The sequence below is a fragment of the Electrophorus electricus genome, chromosome 8 (assembly GCF_013358815.1).
Source record: "Electrophorus electricus isolate fEleEle1 chromosome 8, fEleEle1.pri, whole genome shotgun sequence".
In the NCBI taxonomy this organism is placed as follows: Eukaryota; Metazoa; Chordata; class Actinopteri; order Gymnotiformes; family Gymnotidae; genus Electrophorus; species Electrophorus electricus.
Window position 1 is genome coordinate 25,514,555 of NC_049542.1, and position 13,009 is coordinate 25,527,563.

At 40.3% G+C, this 13,009-nt stretch overlaps 3 protein-coding genes across 3 annotated transcripts; 1 reads left to right on the forward strand and 2 right to left on the reverse strand.

Moving 5' to 3' along the window:
• The first annotated feature begins 568 nt into the window (after nt 1-568).
• prcc (proline rich mitotic checkpoint control factor) lies at nt 569-5,400 on the forward strand. Its single transcript, XM_027018977.2, has 7 exons — nt 569-1,297; nt 1,377-1,424; nt 1,729-2,214; nt 2,818-2,910; nt 3,090-3,236; nt 3,333-3,398; nt 3,901-5,400. The coding sequence occupies exons 1-7, from the start codon at nt 1,046-1,048 to the stop codon at nt 3,985-3,987; spliced, it is 1,179 nt and encodes a 392-aa protein (XP_026874778.2). The 5' UTR covers nt 569-1,045; the 3' UTR covers nt 3,988-5,400.
• Nucleotides 5,401-5,637: 237 nt separating this feature from the next.
• On the reverse strand, nt 5,638-8,025 carry mrpl9 (mitochondrial ribosomal protein L9). Its single transcript, XM_027018960.2, has 7 exons — nt 7,706-8,025; nt 7,155-7,314; nt 6,814-6,938; nt 6,681-6,734; nt 6,288-6,389; nt 6,122-6,205; nt 5,638-5,925 (listed from the first exon to the last, which is right to left on the reverse strand). The coding sequence occupies exons 1-7, from the start codon at nt 7,811-7,813 to the stop codon at nt 5,818-5,820; spliced, it is 741 nt and encodes a 246-aa protein (XP_026874761.2). The 5' UTR covers nt 7,814-8,025; the 3' UTR covers nt 5,638-5,817.
• A 189-nt stretch (nt 8,026-8,214) lies between these two features.
• On the reverse strand, nt 8,215-12,978 carry LOC113582894 (kelch-like protein 10). Its single transcript, XM_035529475.1, has 6 exons — nt 12,845-12,978; nt 11,747-11,771; nt 10,729-11,148; nt 10,310-10,507; nt 9,226-9,347; nt 8,215-9,151 (listed from the first exon to the last, which is right to left on the reverse strand). The coding sequence occupies exons 1-6, from the start codon at nt 12,976-12,978 to the stop codon at nt 9,025-9,027; spliced, it is 1,026 nt and encodes a 341-aa protein (XP_035385368.1). The 3' UTR covers nt 8,215-9,024.
• Between the last annotated feature and the right edge of the window lie 31 nt (nt 12,979-13,009).

The following is a 13,009-nucleotide window of genomic DNA, read 5'->3' on the forward strand; positions in this document are numbered from 1 at the left end:
ATTTTTTTGCCAGTACTGCAGGTTTTGTGGCTGTTAAAACTTGTGAAACTTTCACAAGCCTTCCTGGGCTTTGATATTATGAATACCGTATACATGTTTATCATTCTTGTCATGCCCTGGTATTTTTGATTATGATTTTGAAAAAAAATACATGTCCTATGTACCAAATGTACAGTACACAACAATTTAATTTGGTAGATCAAATGTGTTTAAGATGAAATGATTGATGCCATAAAACTATTAAGGGCTTGGAATATAAATATATTAATTTGGTATATTAATTATAACATAAAGCATTTTGTTATACATTATTATCCATTGCCTTTTCTGGTCTTTATAAAGTAGATATTATTTTGGCTTTTGAAGCACCTTATTGTACTACGATAAATTACATGTTTCCCCTTTTAAATTCCATTTGGCATTTTGTTTTCCTTTTATTTGCATTTTGTGTTTCTCATGATTAATCCGTTATTTAAAAAACGCGCTCTGTATTATTCTGCTATCCTACTCCACACCACGCTGTGGCAACGACACTCAGACATCGCGAAGCTTGTAAGCGGAAGTAAAGATGAACTCTTACAGAAGAACAAGATTGTTTACAGGGAGGCATTAGCTGTTAGCTATCTATTTCTGCAGCAGCTATATTATCCGCTAATTATTAGCAGGCGAACATGATCAGACAACACAATTCGTGTGCTGCTTGCTGTGCACGGAGGTAAACAGTAAACGGAGAGGACTAGTTTCTCGGCAACTTCGTTTAGCTAAACATAGCATTAGCTAGTCTTCTACGGCAAGGACCTTTTTAAGCGGGTTTAGCCACTGGATCGTCAAATAATTTGAAAGTCGGCGTTAAATGTTAAATATTACGCGAATCATTTTGCAGCCCGAGGGAAACACCACAAAAATAAGCTTATTAAAACTAGTCTTCTACAAAACGCAGTACTAAACAAAGTCTGACGCAGCGGTATCAGCTACTTAAATTACTACAAAGCCTGGCTAGCCAGCCCAGCTCTTGTATGAAGACGATTGAGCCACTTTATGAAACATGTCTTTGGTAGCGTACGATAGTAGCGATGACAGTGACCACGACGATGCCCCGACTTCTAACACTCCTCTCACGGGCAAAATCGGCGGACTTTTCGCAACACTGCCTGCGCCAAAACGCTCTGCTTCGGAAAGTCGCACGTCGGAGACGCGTAAAGAGGCTTTTCATAAAAATATGTCCATCGATCTACCGAAACCTAAGAAGCGATCCGAACCGGTTAAAATCACTGTTCCTGAAATAAAGGCAGCGAGTGTAAGTTGCCACCCGTACAACACAGTATTAGTAGGTTAATTTACAGAATTTTGCTCTAATTTGCCGTTTCCCTTTTCAGTCAGATTCGGATGAAGACGAACCTGTGAGAAAGAAAACTGGGTGTCAGGTAAGCTGTTTGATAAGAGCTTCAGTATACACATTTAAAAATTAAAATGTACAAATATGATATAGTTGTAAAATGTCAATTTAACGGTACTATGTGTATATGTGTAAAGAATATTATAGAATGAAAAAGGATAGTGATTGATCACCACAACATGTGCAAATATAGAGAAATTGGTAAAAATGTAATATATATATAAACTCCCTTTTTTTCTTGTCCAAATGCATCTAAATTCCCCATCAACTGTGTTACCTTCTCCAGCCATTGCATGCGCTTGTTTCATTCAAAAATCTGATTCCAATTTCAGGCTGGTGGTCTGTCATCTTTGCTGCCCCAACCTAAAAACCTGGTAGTCAAGGAAACACAGCGCCCTTTGGTGCCTCATACCCTCACTAAACGCCCAGGGTCCAAAGGAACCAAACCAGGCTCGCAGGCGGCTCCAAGTGCCTCGCCGTCAGCCATTAAAGCAGCAGCGAAGTCTGCAGCCCTGCTGCTGGCCCGGCAGATGGTCACTGACGAGGAGGGAAGCGATGATGAACTGGCTCCAGAAAACTACTTCTCCTTCGCTGAAAGCCCTTCTCAACCCACCACTGTTCCTGCATTCCCAGATTCCCAACCGTATGTCCCCTCCTTACACCCTCCTCCTCTTGCAAGCATGGAAGATGCCCCACTCGACTTTGGCTCCAATGCAGAGTCACAGCCAAAATCCTCTTGGGCAATGCAGGATTATCAGAGTGGTGATTACCAACCCCAGAGTGACTCAGGGGATCCATCGCCCAAGCCCTGCCCTCAGGTAGGAGCAGAATGATGACCTCTTTACAGGCTTTTCCTGGAACTTGCTGAAAATATGTCATATAGTCAAGTGTGATGTTTTGAACCATTTTATTTATTTATGCATTTCCTGTTTGTATCTTCTCAAGCAAAGATGGCTTGATATGAATGACAGCCACTTAGGTTTCATTGTTAAAAGAAAATGCTTTTCAGGAGAGCAGAGAATATATTTGCAGTTTGGCAGTATTTTTTTAAACAATTACTAACATTTCTTTTAAAGGTTTGCTGAGAAAAAGAGTAGAGAATTCTGGGGAAAACCCCTATTTGCATGCCGCTGTGCAATCTGGGCCTGCCTTAGGATCTATTTCCTGGGGTTAAAACTAGGCCTCTGTTCATTCCTTCTCCCAATGGTTGTGAAACTATAATCCCCTCTTTTATTGGTATACCTGGTGTCTGCAGCCCAGCCTTAATAATGCCTTTGACTGTTCGGAGTGGGAGAGACTTCAAGTTAGCTTTGCCTGTCTGTGCAGTTTCCATATATTTAAAGTGGCTGGGATATCTGTTCCCACTACTACATTGGATGGGCTGCACTCTGAGACATCTCTGGGTTTGTCATCTTTCGCAGGATTATTACAGTGAGGGCTATTACCAAGACCACAACCCTGTGATGGATGAACAAGAAGAACCAGAATCTTCAACTCTGTTCAATGATGAAGCAGTAAGAATTTTTGTTTGTTTACATTTATATTTTCAGCATATGGAAGACAGTCTTATTCAAAGCTACTTACATACAGTTATCAGTAGTCAGCAGTAGTCATACCTCCTGGGAGTTCAACCCATGACCTTGGTGGTGGTAGCACCTTGCTCAGCTTGCTCTGCTTCTTATTTTTGCACCAGTTTCGTAGGCTACAGGGTAAACAGAATCGTGGTAAAGAAGAAATCAAGTTCCTGGAGATCAAAGGGGATGACCAGCTGAGTGGCAGCCAGCAGTGGATGATGAAGAGCATGACTAATGAGACAGAGCCACGCAAGTCCTTCAGTAAGGTGGGCACAGGCGCTCACGGCAAGTGGAAACAGCCAGTCTGTTACCGTTAATGACAGTCTGGAAAACCTTTCTAATATGGTCTTTTATGCTTCCAGAAAAAAGGAGATCAACCAACTGGACAGCAGAGACGTAAGCACCAGATCACATATCTGATTCATCAGGTGAGCACAGGAAAAGCAAATCTCATATACACATCACAGGTGCTTTATGACCAGAAGCAGCTGTCTGGTTTGAGACAGTTACAGCAATGACTCAAGAGAAAATTAGTTCTACATATAATATAATTGAAAATGTTGCCTTTTTAGATGGCTTTGTGTATCCTTTGTGATGGGACTTAGTTTAGCCTGATAGCTTTAGTTTAGCTCCATGATTAACATTTTTAATGGAACAAGAAGTTGGGCAGTGCTATAGTACTATTAATGGTACCCACAATTTGCTCTGAAAAATATTCTTCTGTTGTATTTTTTTATGGGAATGATGAGAAGTATAAAATTATTGTAAACATATTATTTGTAATATATTACAGAATATGAGCATTTGCACAACCGTGCAAATACCCATTGGTGGATTCACCATATCGCCAACTCCTAGTGAAGCTAGGATTATATCTCATAAGGATGAAACACAACATTGTCTGTTAATGCGCACTCTCTCCATCTGCAGGCAAAAGAGCGGGAACTGGAGCTCAAGAACAGCTGGGCGGACAATAAGCTCACACGGAGACAAACCCAGGCCAAGTACGGCTTCTAGAAGCTGTAATGCAGAGCCTTTCAGCTGGACAAACTGTAGCTGCTCTCTCCTTTTTTTGAGTCTCAGTGGAGGAGATTTGCTAGATAACATTGACATCTGGGCACCATTATAAACACTGCCAGGCATGCAAGTAATATTACATCTAACTAAGGGATCTGTTACAGTTTATTTTATTGCTGCTGCCTATTCAACAGGTTTACCTGTGGGGGCATTGTGTAATGTAAGATGGAACCCAAATGTCAAATAGTTTTGCTAATTTCTTCCTGTATTTTTGAGTGTCGTGCACAGATTTGTTGCCAGTTAAAGTTCGTACGCTGTTTTGTCACCTGTAACATGGTGTTGGTGCTTGGTTAATTCGCGTGATTTAGCTTTGCCTGTAGTCATTATAACATCTGGTCTGATATGGACCACAAAGCTGCTTTTCAACAATATTTTTTATGTCCAAGCCCATAATATGGATCTGCATTACAACTGCCTGTGTTGGGGTTCATGTAATCAAATAATGCAGTCCAGGATGGCGTACAGCCAATACTCAATTGTGGACTGTGAATCCAAAACGTTGTGCAGGTTCGGTAATCAGTGAGCAGCTGATTCATCTGATAGGCTGATGCCATCCCACCTGACTTGTGTTTAAGGGCAGGGTCAAAATCCTGCAGGAACCTGCCCCTGAGGAGCAAGGATTGAGTAGTTTTGCTAGTTTTCTGTCTCATCTGCTTCATCACTTTTATGCGAGTCACCTGTTCACTGTCATGTTGAATCAGGTGTGTTGGAGCACAGGAGACACTAAACTGAACAGTGCAGCAAACTCCTGCCTATCAGAGGGGCCCCACAGTAGAATGTGTAATACATTGCCATCAGCATTGGAGCTATCATAACACCAGCCCAGGAGATAGAAGTCAACTGAATCTAAAATTAAAGGAGAAACAGGTTTATAACTTGCGTCTGGGCACTGTATTTTATACTGAGAAGGAAATATATATATTATTAATTGTATGGTTTTGGTCTTTGACCCAGTTCCATGACTGTATTAGCCTGGTTTGTTGGTAGTTCACAACTAGGGATTAGCAGTTAGATCAGATCAGGCTCAGTTCTGCCAGCCATATACAGTATATGAAAAATCTGGTATATTGTGTTTTTTTTAGTCTTATGAATATGGGTCTTTGCAAAAATATCAGGATATACATTTTTAAAAAATATCAACTCACTACTGTTTGAGCTTGGATCCATGTTCTGGCATGGCCAGACTGTGCATTGCATGGACATTAACAGGAAGCATAGTTTGCAAAGTGTGTAGAAAACCCATTGATCCATTGCCAGGAAGTACAGAGTAAACAATACAGTAAGGTAATACTCTATAAAACTTGCCAGGGTTTTTATGTGAAGTTGCAGATGATAATAAAGATGTGCAAGAGAGTGGTTTTGTGGGCATTTTTTATGGCAGTGATTCTGGGGTCAATATGTATTGTTTTTTCTGAAAAAGCAATTGGAATTAAATGTATATCCAAGTAACATCCAAAATCCACATTAAACTCTCATGAGCAGAACTAAGAAAAACTAAACTACTGCTAATTTCTGAAATAAATGTTTGTTTCATCAAACTTAAAACTGGAATTGTTCTTCAGTTGAAGGTTCAAAAATCAGCACTGCAAGTTTTGGGCTTCACTGTGTGTCCATGTTTATTTTAAATTGTTCAACAAACATCACACAGGAAAAGGCTGAAGAAAGCATAGAGAAGGAGAGGTTACTAGGAGAAGTACTAGCATTTCAGAGATGTAAGCATTTCCATAATCAGTATCCTGCATGTCAGAGAAGGTAACCTCCACAGGCTGTTTATTCAGTGTTGGGCTGTTCTTCCTCTTGCTTTCTGAGCTTCATCAGCCTTGATTCCATGAAGGGTACAAGAGACATGGGAACTCGTACTGTATCCAGTCCGTTAACCTGGAAGCCCACACAAATCAGAATGAGAGTACATGTCTGAAGACAACCTGTTATTACCACCATCCACTAAAAAATTATATCTGTTGATAGCAAGGCTATGTTCACAGGTTTCCCTTCTAAAACCCACCCATACAATTTTTTAAAAGAGGAAGTTATGGCCAACAGTGATTGCTTATGTTAAAATTGAGTTACTTACTGTGACTTCACACCAGTAGTCTCCCAGTTCTTGGATTGGTTCTTCTGGTAGTGTCAAGGCATGGAGTGGCACCACCACACCAAGCTGTAGGCAAAGGTTAAACTAAAACATCCCAACTTGACCCTGCATTATATGGTGTAAAACTTACATAAGGTGTAAAACTTACCATTCGCAGGAATCTTCGGCAAACAACTTCTTTTGTGAGTTTATCCTTAATTGGGGTATGCATTCCGATTTCAAGTTTGGCAGACTTCAGGAATTCAACAGTCTACAAAGAAAAGGGGGGAACAAAGATCACAACAATGTTTGACTATTACTAGCATGCTGTTAGTATGCTACTGCTGTATGACACATAGAAAGAAAAAATTATATCTTGGCTGCGAATGACCATTCAGCATATAAATTGGTGTGTCTGAAAATTAGAAACCACATCGTTCTCCAGTTTACATGAGTCAATGGAAATTGTTGAGAATGGAAAAAGGACACAAAATTCCCTTGAGTGCATCTTAAGTACACCACACATCTTAGATCATGAAATGCTTTTAACAACTTCACTTACTTTCTTACCGGTCCATGTTTGGATTCTATCTTCTAGCTTTCCTTCACAAAGTATCTGGTAAAACAAGGGAAGAATTTTAGTCGACGCACACTATAATCACATCCACATGCAACAGTTTACAGACGTGACCAACCCTTCGTTCTTCAGCATATATGTGTTTGTTCTCTGGAGATGGATACACAGCCAGGCCTTCAGGCAGTAGCTTGTTACGCCCTAATGATTTTTTTACAAACACCGTGTCCCCACGTCCACCGAGCTCTGTTAGGTCAAAACCAAAATAAAACTTTGCATTTATGAAGGAACATCAATAATCCACTAATAACTTACACTTTAATATGTAATGTACATATATGTAATGATTACCCTGGTATTGTTTCTAAAGTGGTTTTAAAAAAGTCCCATTATGGTTCAGTTTGTGCTATTCAAATATGCCAAGCATACAGTGAACATTAAGAGTTGTTATTCAGTACTCACTGGGCACTGTCTGTGTGAGGATAAGCTCCATTTTGCACTGAGGCTGGTGTTTCATGTCCTCAACCAAGCGATAGACCTTATGTCTATTGCTGTAGAGTCTGGGTGGACGACCCTCTTGTGACAGGGGAACCTGCCACCAGCGTTCCACGACAACTGTGTTCTGACAAAAACAAACAAACAAAAAAGCAAGCTCATTCTTGCAGAGTTAATTTTACAACCTTTAAAAAAAATTTTTTAGTAAAGGAAGGCTTAACAGAACATAAACAAAATACCTTATTTTACCATAATTTGAGGTACCACCCCACAACGTTACCCATTGTTGTTGTTTTTAGATTGTACATATGTTTATGTATATATCTTTTTAATGTATTTATCAAACTGCGCTGTGGACAAAAACAGGATTTAAGATTATCCCGTGTTACTCAAATCAAGGTGCTAAACCAGATAGCTAACACTAGCTAACCTAACCATCTAAATAGCTATCAATCGGACATTACAACAACCCAACACGTCTGTCTGTATTATGGAACAACAAAATAAGTTACCATTACCTTGCAAGCCGTTTGCGAAATGTTTTGTGCACGAAATAATGTAGCCTTTACATATGAGAAGTTGCAGGAATTGTGAAGGGCAAAGCGACCAGACACCAGCGTCCACATGATCAGTAAGAGAACAGCAGTGACAGCTATTTAGCTAGTTGGTGTTAGGTATAATCCAAGGTTTTTAAATACACGTAACACTTTATTAATTTTGATACTCTGTCCTAAAAAAGCGGAGGCATTTCATAAACTAACATATGACTACTGTATTCATATGGCTAGCTCGCTAACTACCATGTGAATGCTTTCTGTATTAAAAGCGATGGGTTGCTTCTTCTACTTTCTTGGTAGTCTAGTTGCAGTGTTGCAGTAAGGCGCCCCCTGCCGATCATTAAAACCCCGAACGACCTGTGTTATGTAGTTTTTAATGGGACCCATAATGCTTTTTAGCATTTCTCCTTTCTTTTGTAGCGTATGTATGTAGCCGGTCTGCAGAGTTACAAAGTCCAAAAGGCACGCTATTTCTCTCCCAAAGCAATCACTTTTATCAGCCGCCAACTGATTACAGGGTGAGTTTCACGATGCATCAGAACTGTAGTGTGGGTGTTAGATTTAAAATACTGAATTTTAGGTTTCAGCAGATCCGTAAAACCCCAGTGACAAATGATACATATATGCATCACAGTTATCACCAAGTGATGTTGCATTAAGGTGACAATGAAGAGAATTTAGTGTTGGTTCATATGTTGGCCGGGAAAACCTATAGCGCTGCAAATGAATAAAAACGTGCTGAAGGTACACAAAAGCATTTTTAAAAAGAGACGCTTTTGTTTACTTATTCCTGGATATGAAAATATGAAAGTCCTTGACATATTGCTAATTGTCTGGTCCCCCACCCTCACATTTCAAGTGGCCATCGTTATCGCTGCAACATCAGAGGACTGTACAACCACGCACCCCATTGTACTATGCACTTCCCTCTAATGCATGAGCTCCCAGATGCCCATGATTAGCCAGTCATTGGTCATGTGACTTTGCAAATGACAGTGTTCATATGTGGCAGGATCCAGATAGGAATGTAAAGTATGAAGTAGGGATGGAGATTATAAATATTCACCATTGTGTGGCTATGGTTGAGGTTTGGAAAGCCACAGTCAAAAAAACATGACAGTGCACTATTAACAACAACTTTGCACTGCCTCCTTTTGAAGAATAAAGTGGTACTGTATTCTCTGCTGTCTGCTAAGTCCATGTTTATTAAGGGATTGTTAATGAGGTTCTGCAGGGCTGTGGCATGTGGCATCAGGATGCTGATAGAGGTGGTTTCAGTCTCACGGGCTCTGGGGGGCATCCTGTGGGAGGTCCCGTGGGGCGGCGTACTGCAACACGTTGGGCAGTGTAGGCACCGAGCAGCAGCTCGACGCGCTCTGCAAGATGCTCATGTCATGGGCCTCGTACCTGTGGCAGGGAGACAACAGCACATGAATTCATAGCACAGCTTGCTCCACATTCAGATATGTGCACAAACGCACCAGTGTTCCATTTTCCAGTCATAGTACTCCACATTACAGGTAGTGATGAAGCCATTGTATCCACCGATAACAAAGAATAACTCGTCAACCACTTGCACAATGTGGGGTAGAGAGAACGCAGCCTAAATACCTGTAGCCTAAAAAACTGTATCTTAAATAACTCTTAAATACTTGTAGCTTAAATACTTTAGTATCATGCCAGTATCTTACATGCCTATAGATAAAGGGGACACCTTTTATGTGACAAAATACTGCTCTAATCATCATCTCTTTTGTGTGTGTGTGTGTGTGTGTGTGTGTGTGTGTCTGGGTGTGTGAGAGAGAGTCAACTGTCACCATAATACAGAATGGACTTTAAAGGAATGTTCATCTTAAATCTTTTCATTAAAACACATGCCCAAATCTCCACTGACATTTTTAAACAAAGCAGTTATGCTACATTTAGTTAAAAAAAGCTAAAATAATCCATAGAGACAAATGTAAGTTTAGGGTGGAACTATATTATTAGCGGCCTTCCAGCTTTCTGGTACAATTCTGCTTTCAAAGGGAAAAAAGGTGATAATGACTGTCTATGATGGCTGGCCCATAACACTATACTGTTGAACTATACAATGGAGTTTTTTATATATTACAGTCAGTCCATAGTATGTGACCTGACCTGAGAACACATTGTGATTTGAGGCATGACTTTACAGAAAAGCTTTGGGATGAATTTACCAGTACTTGCTAGCTAGTTTAGCCTGTTACTCCAGTACAAAATAAATAAAGCCAACACTGAACATGGGTAAATTGATAATTATGTGAATTATATTTATTTGTCAAGCTATAGCTTTAATGCCATGTGTTGTTTAGATTGCTCTTCCAGACTGTACATATGTCAGAAAGAGATTGTACGTAACACAGGATCCCTCCCCGCTCAGGTGTGCATGCACATACAGGTGGGACATGGGGCTTTATATTCAAGTGTCAACACAACCATTTGTGTACACTGACATACGGGCATTTCTCAGCTCTGTGTATGTGGGCACCTGGGTTGGTAGCACTGAAATTGGTCCTGTATGAGTGTGTGTGTGTGTGTGCGCACCTTGCCGTGCAGTGTGGTTGCACTAGCATCGCTACGCCGCTCGTGCATGGGTGCGATCCTCGTCCACTGGTTGGTCACCGGGTCATAGCGTTCTGCTGTGTTGAGGCGGACATGGCCGTCAAAGCCGCCCATAGCATAGATACAGCCATTTAGCACAGCTACGCTAATGTAGCACCGCTGAGAGTGCATGGGTGCAACCTAGAACACAAACCACCATCAACCACATATACCTGAAACACACCCACCACCAACAATGCATACACAACAACCTCAAACACGCACAGTATCAACAATGCATACACAACAACCTAAAACACACATATCAAATAATCAGTTAGTTGCACAGCAAACTGAAACACACACACTATAAAAAAGCATTTACAGCAAACCCAAAACACACAGTTTTCTCTGTTACTGACCTGGTGCCAGGTCCTGGTCTCAGGGTTAAATTTTCTTACACTGCTGAAGTAGTCAATTCTGTCAAATCCTCCCACACAGTATACCAATCCATTCACATATGCTGCAACATGATAGGCTCGTGGACTCTCTTCCTCCTGTGTTATGTTCACCCAGAGATCTGCCCTTGCATCATATGCCTCACCGCCATTGGTGGGACTACCATCACTCCAGCCACCTATGGCCAATAGGATTGTGTAGGGCAGACGTGGGTGGGCGAGAGGGTTTCTGAAGTCGGTGTTAGATGGTCCATTCATGTTCAGGTCGTTCATGGTCCTCAACGCATTGATGATGAAGGGCTTACAGTCCTCACTGTCTTTCACTACAGCATTGTCCTTTACATTGTTCATGATGTGGTCAGGCATCATCAATGCCATCCTCAGCTGGATAAAAAAAAAACTTGCCTAGAATGCCTAGTTTTTATTTGAATTACAAGACAACAAAACCATTAAAGGCTGGAAACTAAAGTGCATTAAAATGTTGTTAAAGTGTTCATTTTCTCATATTACTTTCTTTCTTTTTAGGCAAACTTCTGCTGATCTGGGCTGTCAACATTACATTGGAGCACAACAGGTATATTTGGGATTTGCCAGTTTATATCACTCAGAGAAACTCTGAGATAGGCAGGTTTTGCTGGCACCAGCCTCTCTGTGAGAATGGTGAGGCCCCATATAACTGCCCATGCCGAACCAGACCACAGCTATATAGGGGAGGCCTCAGTGGAACTACTATTTTATTCACAAATAAAATGTCACGCAGAAAAATAAGCTTAAAATAAAATAAACATGTCACAAGCTTAAAAAGTGATTCATTTCATCACTTAACTTAGTCATCCACTCTGTTTGGGGATGAGTACTGTATTATTCTATATACTTTAGACATCCACACCATTTGGGGACTGTTATATTCTATATACTTTACTCAGAAGGAACCTACTCACCAAGACCAAATAGGTTTTGTGATAGTGTGTATACCTTATACAGTGTTCTCAAGAATTTCTGACAACCTACATAACACACAAAATCGGAGAGAAATCTAATCTTTTTACGTTTTACAAAAACATATGTGTCAATTATTGGAATTCTTATGAATACATTCTAATAGTGTTCCCTTGTATTTTATTTTTCCACTTTAATTTTTAGGAATACTTAAGTCGTGATCCATGCTTCTATGTTTCACAGGGGAAAAAATATGAGGTGACACACCAGATATACTTTCAACATGGGGAAAATCAGAAAAAATAAATGAGGCAAACGCGCTGACTGCTGTAAATAAAGGAATGCTATAAAAACACGTCAGAAAATCCCTGTTTCCACTATGAGACGTTTAAAAAAACTGGAGTTTGGTGGTGAATTAGACAAAATTAGTTTTTTCTAAGCAAACACACACAAACAAATCGCAACTGTGAAATTTCGTGTTAAAGTTTTGCTATAGGGCTGTTTGATGGTGGAGTTTTGCTGTTTTGCCAAAAAAAAAACATGGCACCAGGGACTCATTTGGGTTCCAGATTTAAAATGAAAATCTTCCTGTGTCTCCCAGGAAGCTAAACTTGGGTTGAGGTTGAGTCTTCCAGCAGGTCAATGTCCTAAGTTTATCTCAATATCCACAAGTGGGTCCATAATCAAGAAATCAATTTTTGATCATGCCCATGTCAGTGTCCTGATCTAAACCATACTGAAAACGTGAGGGGTGAACTAAAGCAGGACTTGTATGATCTGGAGAGATTCTGTACAGAGGACTGGGCTCAGCCCCCTGTCCTGTTCTCTCCCATCTCATCCAGTATTACTGGAGAATCTTTGCTAAGATCATTTTGATGATTCAGTTCATGAACCAGTTTAAATACTAATCACGAAATCAAGCTTTAAACTGCCAATGTATCCAGTGAATTTCACTGATATAACATAATTATTAATGAAGGTAATACACCTTCTTGCTCATTTAAGTGAAGATTTATTATGATAAAGTATATTATCATATCCAGTACATTTGGGGTTAATAAACTAATAATAATACCTATCCTTTTTCACCAGGAATTAACCACTTTATGTCCACCTCTGCCACAGGCCTGAACTCTCTCACCTGAAATAGTCACTACTGCCACACAGGATGATCTTGTGAGCATTGATCTCAACATCATTGATCTTGAGGACAACATCACAGAGCTTTCCCTCCATACAAAGTTCATTGTAGACTGTGCAGGCCATAGCACTCATTTTGTGTCCCTGAGACGACTCTACCTGGTCA

Excerpts from the sequence above, each read along its gene's own strand:
- prcc (XM_027018977.2), top strand. The coding sequence starts at position 1,046 with ATGTCTTTGGTAGCGTACGATAGTAGCGATGACAGTGACCACGACGAT. Across the intron at positions 2,911-3,089 it reads CTCTGTTCAATGATGAAGCA|TTTCGTAGGCTACAGGGTAA; the intron begins GTAAGAATTTTT and ends TTTTTGCACCAG. Across the intron at positions 3,399-3,900 it reads TCACATATCTGATTCATCAG|GCAAAAGAGCGGGAACTGGA; the intron begins GTGAGCACAGGA and ends CTCCATCTGCAG.
- mrpl9 (XM_027018960.2), bottom strand. The coding sequence starts at position 7,813 with ATGTGGACGCTGGTGTCTGGTCGCTTTGCCCTTCACAATTCCTGCAAC. Across the intron at positions 7,315-7,705 it reads TTTCGCAAACGGCTTGCAAG|AACACAGTTGTCGTGGAACG; the intron begins GTAATGGTAACT and ends TGTTTTTGTCAG. Across the intron at positions 5,926-6,121 it reads ACTACTGGTGTGAAGTCACA|GTTAACGGACTGGATACAGT; the intron begins GTAAGTAACTCA and ends GTGGGCTTCCAG.
- LOC113582894 (XM_035529475.1), bottom strand. The coding sequence starts at position 12,978 with ATGAGTGCTATGGCCTGCACAGTCTACAATGAACTTTGTATGGAGGGA. Across the intron at positions 11,772-12,844 it reads GGCAGTAGTGACTATTTCAG|GTTGTCAGAAATTCTTGAGA; the intron begins GTGAGAGAGTTC and ends TGTGTTATGTAG. Across the intron at positions 9,348-10,309 it reads CAACCACACTGCACGGCAAG|GCTGCGTTCTCTCTACCCCA; the intron begins GTGCGCACACAC and ends ACAGGTATTTAG.